Source organism: Panthera uncia (assembly GCF_023721935.1).
Source record: "Panthera uncia isolate 11264 chromosome C1 unlocalized genomic scaffold, Puncia_PCG_1.0 HiC_scaffold_3, whole genome shotgun sequence".
Classification (NCBI taxonomy): Eukaryota; Metazoa; Chordata; class Mammalia; order Carnivora; family Felidae; genus Panthera; species Panthera uncia.
Genome location: NW_026057584.1, coordinates 67,927,390 through 67,938,550, shown reverse-complemented (window position 1 = coordinate 67,938,550; position 11,161 = coordinate 67,927,390). Strand labels below are relative to the sequence as shown.

At 42.1% G+C, this 11,161-nt stretch overlaps 1 protein-coding gene across 1 annotated transcript; it reads right to left on the bottom strand.

The window, feature by feature from the left end:
• Window positions 1–3,646: 3,646 nt before the first annotated feature.
• FIGN (fidgetin, microtubule severing factor) lies at window positions 3,647–10,500 on the bottom strand. Its single transcript, XM_049615581.1, has one exon. The coding sequence runs from the start codon at window positions 7,142–7,144 to the stop codon at window positions 4,898–4,900; it is 2,247 nt and encodes a 748-aa protein (XP_049471538.1). The 5' UTR covers window positions 7,145–10,500; the 3' UTR covers window positions 3,647–4,897.
• Between the last annotated feature and the right edge of the window lie 661 nt (window positions 10,501–11,161).

Here is an 11,161-nt window from a genome sequence, read left to right as displayed (position 1 = left end):
ATAAACAACAATGTTTGAATATACGTCAGATGAAAAAAAGAAAAAAAAAGAAATGAATATTCTCTAGCAACTGTATATAATCCACAAGGAGAAACACACACACACACACACACACACACACGCACACACACACACACACACACACGAGACACACACAGAGAGAGAGAGAGAGAGAGAGAGAGAAAGAGAGAGATTGAAATAAACTTTTGCTTTTTTTTTATATCATAAGACAACAAGAAAGAATGAATGTGCTCCCAACCTTGGTGTACTACAGAACCATTTTATAAATATTTAACATTCTATAGGACTGATTCATATATTCTCACACAACTCTGTGGCAAGGCTGACCCATGCTGCCGACATTCTACATATCACTGAGACAGGGAGGTGAAATTTTCCTGCTTTCAGTCTAATTGTCTTTGACAATTGCAGTGCCTAGTGCTACACTGCTTGTGTTGTATTTAAAAACAGGAGAAAGAGGAGAGATTTGTTCATTAAAGATGCAGTATCCCTGGTTCACACAAATGCATCTGGCAGGTTCAAAATCGAATGTCAACCAGAGGTCTCAGCAGAGTGTGAGCCTCAGTTCATGTGTTGGTTAGTCACAAGTACAGCTGGTTTTGAATTCTGAAATACTAATAGCTCCACGTTTGCTAATGTGCTTCATATGAAAATCGGCAAGTGATTCAATAACCAAAGGTTTTACTTTTCAAAAGAAAAAAACATGAAAACACTCGGAACTGTCACGTGGTCATGTGTGTCCGCACATGTGAAGAAAAGGAAGGAACCAGTTGCTTCTGAATAATGTAAAAGAGATGTTAGTTTTAAAGTTCAAATAAGTGGTGGTGAAAACAGCACACACACACACACACACACACACAAACACACACGCTAATTACATATATATATGTGTGTATATATATATATATATATACACACATATATATATATTAGAACTTTACCTTAGTGGCCTCAATACTTCAACAAACTGTGTCCCTTTCACTTTGCAAAATACAGTTTCAATGATCATGATAGCCAATTCTTGCTAAGAAACATGAGAATGGGATTCTAGTAGCATCTTTCTGTTTGGAGTTGGACACGTTTTCAGAGATACACTTTCTAAATGCCTCTAAAACGTATTTTCCAACCCACGAATAGATGTAAATTTACAAAGACCTATTGTAGGAATTAATTTGGACTTTTTGGGATGTATTCTTCTGAAAACTGCATAGCCAAGTACTATGCAGCCCATGTAAATTGACCTTGCTATTTTACATAGCATAGCCTCTGGATAGCTTTTATCACTTGCCCAGATGGTGCTTGGCCTATGTATTTTAGTGGAATGGTTTATTTTCTCCTTGATAGGTTTCAAATGCACAAGAAAACATTATACCCGTCTATCTGCATTTGAGTGGAATACAAACTGACTAATAGATAAACATTCTGTGTGAAAGTAAATAGCCTTAAAGTATACTGCCTTCACATTCCATTGATCAGCTCAGTCAGCAAAGTTTTCCATATCGTCACTAATGTTCTAAATATTTTGGTGAGAAGCATGCCAGGAGTGTAGGGTATTTCCATTTGTGTCACACGTAAGGTCATTATGAACTACCTCTTGAATTTCTATTGATCCTTCTACTGAAGTAGTTTCCTTCACTTCCTTTTTGTTCCTGTTGGAAATGTTATTGCAGTTGTGAAGAAGAGAATTAGGGGCTGTTAAGTGGACTGGCTCAAATCCCCTGGCCAGACGGCAAGGGATTCGGACTGGCTCATTACCTTACCTTCATTAGTGGCCTTCTCCAAATTCTTAGCAGTCAAAAAGAGGCCGAGAGTATGAAGCCCGATTACTCAGTTGTACTACCACTGATTGTACACATTCATTTCTCTGGATGTGGCATCCCACCCCCACCCCACGCTCCAGAAGGGATGGTCAGAACAGAGCTCATTATTAGGCTAGTCCATATAAGAGCTCGTCATGCTGCCATGCAGAATCAAAGAATCACAGGAGAGCACCAGCTACTCAAAGGTCACCTTATCTCCCCCAACAGATCTTCATTTCTTCAGCATGCCCAATTTCCTAAGAGATCAAATCCTAGAATTCACGAGGCTAAATGAAATTCACACAAGACTTCAGCTTCGGCCTAAATACATGGATTTTTGACCATTCACATCTCAAAGTAATTTTTTAAGTCACTTAAAGCTCAAAGCCAATACGTACGCCTTGAATTTATTTTCAGTTTTATAAATGAGTGTAAAACACAACAGTGCAGTCATATTTGGCATTAACTCTTACTAGCCACAAAAATGTGGGTCAATATTGGATTTTCCAAAGTTGTCTAAATAAGACTGGGTTTGTCAAAACTTGCCAGTTGCTTTCAAGTGAACACAGCATGTTGGCGGAAATGAAACGTAATGTCTAAAGACAGAAAATAGGTCAGCACTGTGCAAAAGTAAACTTGTCAGTGAGATCAATATGAACCTACAAGTTAATGGGGATATTAGAATCTTCTTATAATAAGAGATGTGCAGGGTAGAGCCAGAACATGATTATAGCATTTATTCACTTGTGAAAAGCAGAGGATGTATTTAAATATTATTTTTTGTATCCTTAATGAAAGGCACTGCTTTTTAATATGGAATATTTATATGTAAGCACAGTCTTAGTTGATAGAATATCAGAGTAAATTAAATTTTGGTTCATTTGCTCAGTTTTTAGCAACATGAAAAATAAGAAAAAAAAGGGGGAGCAGTGGTCAAGCATCATAAAATTTCAGAAATATGATGTAAGTCCTTCATTAGGCTTCTCTGTGTTAAGTGTCTCAGAGAATTTGACATCGTGAATGAAATCAGTCAAAATTTTTGCAGGAAAAAAAAAAACAATAACAGAAAGAGCTTTCTTGGGGCTTCTCATTGCATTTATTTAAATTTTTAAAAAATGTACATCACTTTTTGAATACATAAAATGCCAGTGCTTTGCAACAGTTTTGTTACTGCATCTCTCAAGTAAAAAAAAAAAAAAAAAAAAAAAAAAAAAAGGAAGGAAAAAAACAACCCAGGAAAAATACATTCAAAAAGCCAGGCTGTTCTGCTTATGCACGGGCAGCGGCTTTGGAAAGCTACAGCCTACACTGTCTGTTCAGAGGCATTGCCGAACGAACATCAGTTAGCTATCGATGAAAAGTTGCACATAAAGCATTAAAGGATACAAAGAACAACTTGGTGGGGAGCAGGAGAAGAATGGAAAATTAAGAAAAATGCCACATATGCCGGGGTGGGGGTGGACTCAGGCAGAAGCAAGCATGAAGACTGATGTTTCTGGAGACGAGACTTATGGGAAAAGATGGGAGAAAACAAAGTAACGAGTTTGACAAGGTATAGATGCGTGTGCGCACGTGTGTGTGTATGTGTGTGTGTGTGTGTGTGTGTGTGTCTCCACTTCCAATTTTCTACTTTACTGTCCAAGAGAAATGTGACAAAACTGAGGTAGAAATGAATGTGGGAGCACTATAGCCCAGAAGATTTCAAAATGAGAAGCAAAATTGCACTGAGAAGAGAGGAGTCAAAAAGGAGAGGGGATATAGATGTTCTTTGTGGATATATATATATACACACACACACACACACACACATATATATATAAAGTTGATTGGTTGATTTTGTATTTATTTCTTTGTTTTTGCTTGCTATCTTCTGCATTCTATCAAACAGCACGACAAGCCTATAAGCTAGATTAGTGAATAGAATGACACCATTCCCAGCAGTTTTAAGAGAGAACTTGCAAACCAACATCACCACCACCCTATGCAGTAAAAGGCAGTCCTAGTTTTTAGGTACTGTGACTTTCAGGGTCCTAAACAGGTCTTGTGGCTGAGTGTTCTAGGTACTAACATAAACTGAGTAAGTAGCTTTCCATTAACCAGTGTACCTTTTAAGAACATTTTCACTTCATTATCAAGGAGCAATGTACGAAGAACTCTTGCAGTTTTTGACATAAAGAACTATTCTGCTCTGGTTTATTCCCCATAATTAGTAAAAGAATCTTTTTTAAAAAAAATCCTTCCATTTCTACTTTAAGTCGTAAATATTCAGTTGTATCACACGTCAGTATGTTTCTGGATACATTCAAAGTAATTTTCCTTGCTATCTTCCAATTGTTGAGGTAAACATACATTTTAATATAAAGTAACATCGAAGCCTATCCCATTACTCTCAGCAGTACATAGTGCTTTCAACACATTCCTTTGAGGTACTGTACAAATCACAATCGCTTTCCTGAGTTTTTGCAGACAAGAACATTAAAAGAAATGAACTGCAGAAATTAAGGTCCAGATTACCGTTACCCTGTTTTAACTGTTCTTAGCTTAATACTGCAGAACAGACAGGATTGAGGAATACTGTTGCTCTTAAAATGGCAAAAATCTGGTTTTCTGTCGTAACACAACCGTTCATCTCTTTAGTCCAATAATGTTTGAAGTTAAAGCTCTTTATATTAGCACATGCCACCAATGTAATTGTGAGGCAAACAAAAAATAAAGCACCACTCCAGGCACTTGACAGCAACTAAATCTCGAGAACAGCAGAATGGAATCAACACACAAGGTTCACGTCCTTCTGAAATCAACACACTTGCACCTTGCTCCTTGGTGAGTGTTGTCTGGCTTGAACCGAACTGAGCATCAACAGATGCTTTCTGTCATCTGGGGCTTTCAAATCAGCAGCTCTCATCTGATGCGTTTTTCCTCCAAATCTACCCTGACGCTAAAGATGCAACGCAATCGTCATCTTCCCCAGTACCCTTTGCGATTTAAACACTACTGGAAAGGGGCTCTATACCCTATGTAGCAGGTTTTATGTGTGTGTGCCAACATTCATTACATTTTTTTTTTTAAAGAAGTTATCACTGACTGCAACCAAACATTTTGTTCCATTCAACATACATATCAAGCTCTTTTTGAGATATGCTAGGCTGAATCTTGCAGAAAGCATTTTCAAAGTCTTGATACGTAACGGGCCTCAACTGGCTGGGCATGATGGCTGAAAGGTCTGTGGCTGGCATGGCGTGGAGGGGGCCCACCGCTGCTTCCTGACACAAATGAGCCACGTCTAGTCCAGAAAAGCCTTCTGTGCGCTGGACGAGCAGTGCAAACTCCTTGTCATTGAGACAGTAATTGTGCTGTGAGAGCAGTTGTACTATTATCTGGTGCCTCGCTGTGCTGTCAGGAAGTGGGATTAAAAGTCGTTTCATGAAGTACCTCCGAAGAGATTCATCTATTTCTTCTGGTTTACTGGTGGCACAAATTACTACGATTTGGTCCTCAGCTGAAGTTAGTACAGTGTCCAGCTGCATCAGAAATTCCGTTCTCATCCGATTGACTGGACTGTGTTCCTCACTCACTTGAGGGGAGAGAAGCATGTCAATGTCACTGACAAAAATCACCGAGGGCTGGCGGCACCTGGCCACGAGAAAAGACGCGTGGATGATTTTTTCTGCTTCTCCTAACCACTTGGCAACGAGTCCAGAACCAGCGATTTTGAAAAACGTGGCCCCCAGCTGGCTAGCTATGCATCTGCCCAGTAACGTTTTGCCTGTTCCCCGAGGCCCAAATAAAAGGATGCTCCGAGGTGAGGCCGTCAGTCCACTGAACGCGTCTGACCTCAACACTGGCCATAAAACCTCCTCTTTAATGACGGCCTTTACCAGGTCGAGGCCAGCGATGTCATTCCAGTCCACCGGTGGTCCTTGGGCGATAATCTCATTGGTTACCAGGTCAATGAGGTGCGTGTCGGTATTCTTCAGTTGCTCGTCCACAGAGTGGTTGGATGAGGTAGCTGCACGGAGTCCAGGGCCTTGCATCGGGTGAGAGAGGAGCTGCCTGTGCTCGTCCCCGTGCTCACTCATTACCGGCGACGTGTACTTCCCAAAGGATTCGCTGGATCTCGATCCCAGGGAATTTTTAGCAGTACTATAGGAAGGAGGGGTCAGAGCCCTACTGGACTGGCTGCTGAATTTCCTTTGCTGTTCAGAGGACATTAGCTGCTTCGTTGACTTAAATGCTAAGGATGATGTTTCAGCACTTCTGTCAAAGCCATTCCCCCGATTCGAGTTTGAAATGCTGTTGTCGGGCATTCTGTACATGGGGCTCTGTGTAGATCTCTGTTGGCCGTAGCTGTAATTTCCGTAACTGGAGTCCATCTCTCCTTGCCCTGCCATATAGAAAGCTTTCCTTTTGAGAGAACTCGCCGAACTGTTGGCCAGAGCCGCGGGGGCGATAGGTGTCAAACCATGGCCCTGGTAAGTGTAGCCAGGAACAGTGGTGGGGGGCAGAGGGGTCGGAGCAGGGATTCCTGAAGGCAGGTAGGCTGAAGGAGGCGGCGGCGCGCCCCCGGGGCTGTACCCAGATCCCACGGCAGTCTGAGGCGGGTAGCTGGCGGGGGGATAGCTGTAACTGGAGAGGTTAGAAGTCCCATTGTAGCCCGGGACCAGGGCGGGCGGCGGGGGGGGCGGCGGGGGGGGCTGCAGGAGCCCGGAGCTATGCAAAGGGGAGGGGTGAGGTGAGGGCAGGGCAGGCGCCGGCTGGCTGCTGTACGTCGAATGCAAATACGAGCCGTTGTATCCCGGGGCGTATTCCTGAGACGGGAGCCCTGCGTGAAGGCTGGGCACGGTGTGGCTTCCGCAGGTACTACTCGAGTAGCTAGGTTCTGTCAGGTTGCTGGCCACCCCAGGAGAGCTCCCTATGCTGGCAGAGACATCTGCCGGAGGGAGGGCCGAACTGACTCCGGCTTTGCTGGCCGTGATGACATCCGGGACACAGTTCATGGGATAGACCGCTTCCGAATTCAAGGAAGGCTGCCAGGGTTCGCTTTCATTCTTCCGCCCGTTCACCAGCCCCGAGGGCGCGTCCGAGTAGTTGCTGAGTACGGGCCGGTCCACGGGGCCTTCTAGGATGCCAGAATACTTCTCTGCGTATTTTTTTAGCAGGTTGGAGGCAGTCAGAGCAGATATGTCATCGTTTGCCCAGGCATACTGATAGGTGCGCTGCAAATGACCTCGGTAGGCTTCAACTTTGTGGGCAGGAGACCGAGTGGTTGAGGTGATGTCAAAGTGCTGTTCTGGCCACTGGGCATGCTCCGGCGTCCACTGCATCTTCAAGCCTGAGGGTTGCGGGGTTGGGGGGTGGGGGTTGGGGAGGAAAGGGCGAGGAGGGGAGAAACGTTAATTTACGGAGATACTCATCAGAAGTGTTAAAGCTTTCCCCCAACTTCTTTCGTTACCTATTCCTCTCTAATGACATCGACATTATAAAGAATTCTCACAGTTCATCGTATCTCTTACGATCCGTACCGTAGGTACGCTTTAAAATGGACCGAAGTTGGGGCACCTGGGTGGCTCAGTCGGTTGGGCAGCCGACTTCGGCTCAGGTCATGATCTCGCGGTCCGTGAGTTCGAGCCCCGTGTCGGGCTCTGTGCTGACAGCTCAGAGCCTGGAGCCTGTTTCAGATTCTGTGTCTCCCTCTCTCTGACCCTCCCCTGTTCATGTTCTGTCTCTCCCTGTCTCAAAAAAATTAAAATAAATAAATAAATAAAATGGACCGAAGTTCAGTCCTGTGTAAAAAGTAAACCGAATTTAAACAAGAACTCTGTAGGCCTTTTTTTTTTTTTTTTTTTTTTTTTTTTAAGTAATAAGCAAATCTGCTTCTGTGAAGCCTATCAAGTTACTTGCTACCCACACGCAGGAACGCACGTATATGTACTCACACCTTCCTGTCAAATTAGAATTCAGTCACAGGTTCTTACAATGAAATAGGCATGTCTTTTCAATATCTAGCACGTGATACTATTAAGCATGTGCAATAGCTAGCTGTTCCGTCTCTTGACATCAGAGTTTCTGTTTTATATTTTAACCAATATAAAAATGAGACACAGCTGACAGATCACATCTAGGACCCCTCTCTTATTTGGCACTGAACACCTAGTTAGCACAGTATAATGCTCCCTGCGCAGAACAATATGACACAGACATAGCAGGTCATTCCATAATCCAACTCTCATCTAAAGTGCTCCACGACAGTTTCAAATCTGCTTCGTGGAGTGCAGCAAAGCAATCTCCCAGGCAGCGCTCCATCGCTTTCATCGCACAAAGCCTACAACTCGGTATGAATTACAACTGGCTCCTTTCTGCCTCTCAGTTCTGTTGTTGAGTCTCTGGAAAAAAAAACAAGCATCACTTGTCTGTCGGTCTTCCAGCTGGCGTTCTCCCTCCTTCTCCTATAATTCTTCCCTCTGCTTTACAGTCTCCCAGTGCTAAGAGGGGAGGATACATATGCACATATATATCCACACACACATACAAATACCTACAAATATATATATATCCTACATATATATATATGCATATATATACACACACACATATATGTCCATGCACATATACCTATATATGCATATATCTATTATGTGTGTTTGTGTGTGGAGAGAGAGAGAAGGGGGAGGGAGGAAGAGAGAAAGGGAGGGAGGAAGGAAACAGGTGAAAGGGACCTGTTTCTTATAAGAATAGAGAACAGGGAGAGAATCTGGATTCTCTCTACATTTCTGTGGGAAGCAGTGTGTGGCATAAACTCAAAGAGTGCAGCCAGATAATGAGATGCTATGGGTAATTCTATCACTTGCTAGATTACTAACTGAAGCAAGGTGACTTAAGTAGCAAACTGTAAAGCAAGAGTATTTGCTCAGAATCAGAGAATCACTTGAATTTCACAGTTTAAAGAGACCTTAGAAATGACCTTATTTCACAGATTAGGGAACCCGCACCCAAAGGGATTTATAACGTACCCTCGGGGATTCACATAGACTTAGTTACAGGAGAGCACCAGAACCCTGTTTTGTTTCCCAGGGCTGGCTCACCCCATTCCAATCTCTGCTCGGTTCCAACACTTCCTATTCTGGTCCAGCTACATTAAGTAGGCCTCCTTCATCTCCTTTGTATTACCCAAAGTGAGTTTTGTGAACTGTCTTATGCCCTCTGGCAGAGATTCCTGGATAAAGAGGAGGCCTGGTCTAAGTGAAGCATCTGTGGCATCAGCTCCCTTCTGAATTACTGCAGTCTATTTTGACAGCTCCGACCCCCTTCTGCCTTCCTTCTCCAACCCCTTTAGCTCTTCATTCCCTGACTCTGGCTTCTGACATGGCCAGCTTTGACTTGCTGAGCTAAACTGAACACAGCACAGAGTTTGGTAACAGAATGGCATGTTGATTCCCTTCTGACTCCCTCTTCCTTGTTTGCAAAACCACTGCACCAGACACTGGAAGTTAATTAGCAGGATGATGCTGTGCTAATTGTGTTAATTTACAAGGTTTTAGTCAAAGAGAATCATGCCAGGGCTGGCACTGCTGTCATGCTTCCGACTTAATGATTAAGAAATACTGAAAACAAGGTGGGAAGGATTGCAGTAATTACACAATAAATGAATAAAGCAACAGGATTCATTTGCAAATATATTTTACTGCAGTTGTACTCATTTGCATTTGGATTTTTAAAAAGGATCCATGTAGATATTCATTTGCAAATCACCATCTCAGTTAAATTAAGTCTGAATGCTGCACGGTATAACTTAATCAAGCTCTCGCTTTTTTTTTAAATAAAAATACAAAAGACCTTCTACTTCTCCTGCAGATGCAACAGATTCTTTCTTCACTTTCCTTTCCCTTACTCTTCCCAAATCTTCCTGTGTTTCTCGTTTAAAACTCTATGGAAAAAATATCATCAGTGGGGAAAAGAGTTGTGAAATCCTGATGAAGTACAGCTTGCATCATTTCAGTCGGAGAAACTCTGGGGGTGAGTTCTAGGAGGGACTGAAGTGATATTCTTAATTGTCTCTGCTTTCTCAATCATTTCTTTTTAACAGGCGCGGGGGGGGGGGGGGGGGGGCGGAAAAAACCCCCCAAAATGGGTGAAATGACCGAAACCACACTTAAAGGGAAAAAGATGCAATTTTAATGAAGCAGCATTTCAGGAATCATACTTTCATTAAATTCAACTGGAAATTATTAAGAGCAAATCACCAGGAACCAATCGCAAGTAATCAGTATCTAAATTCTTCTAGTGTCATGGGATTTACTTCAAGCCTTATAAAAAAGGAAAGAATATTAATGTGACTGTAATGTAGAACTGTCTAAAAGACCTACAAATTCATTAGTCCTGTAAATTATTTCCAGGGAATTTCTATTAGGGTTTTTTCTTTAAGAGATTATCAAATACAGAGTTGAGAAAATAAGAAGGCACATGTGCCATGAATGGAAATTTGATTAGATTGATACAGAAGAAACGTGAATAAATGTCTTGAGAGGAGGTCTCCGAAAATATTTTGGGAGTCATGGGAAATGGAATTTACCACAAACACAACATCACACACACACACACACACACACACACATGCACATGCACACACATGCACGTGAGCTGTAAGGCATGAGTTCCTTTCAGTTAGCTGAGCTCAGCCATTGTTGGCATTAGTCAACATACATGATAAAAGCCCATTAAAAACAATGAAATGCTCTAGATTTAGAATCATTATTTAAAAAACAAAAAAGGGCATCCTTCCACCTTATTGGCTTACATTTTTTTTCTTGTAAATGACTCATTTATTCAAAATGTGCAAAAAATGATTTTAGTAAGTTATGATCACTGTAAAAGAAAGGAGTATCAAGTTGAAATAAAGTAGGTTGGTCATTTTCACTGGGTACGTCTGCAGAGTTTAACTCTAGCAAAACGAATACATTTCCTAAGGTTTCTGTTTCATCCGAAATTAAAAAAAATCCTATCAAAATTATTTATTTGGGACAATTACCCGGTATACCATTGCCTTTTGATTCTCATGCTATTTTTGGATGTGCTTTCCAAGATGATTGAAAGTTTATCTATTGATGCATACTAAAGGACAGTAACCTTAGCAGGGCTGCAAAAGGCAAGAGTGAGCTTTGATGAAATAACCTTAAGGGATCAGAATCATTCACATCACATCCCTTGGAACAGGAGTACTTACCCTGTGTTTTAAAATCATTAATATTACCTGAAAGTGTAAGTTCATAGTTAACCATGAGCTAGTTCTTAGTGGCAGCTGAAGAAGCCAGCGTTCAGGAGACTGTCCTGGCCTTGGGAGCACA

Bases quoted from the DNA above. Each gene is read 5' to 3' on its own strand.
- FIGN (XM_049615581.1), bottom strand. From the start codon at position 7,144: ATGCAGTGGACGCCGGAGCATGCCCAGTGGCCAGAACAGCACTTTGAC.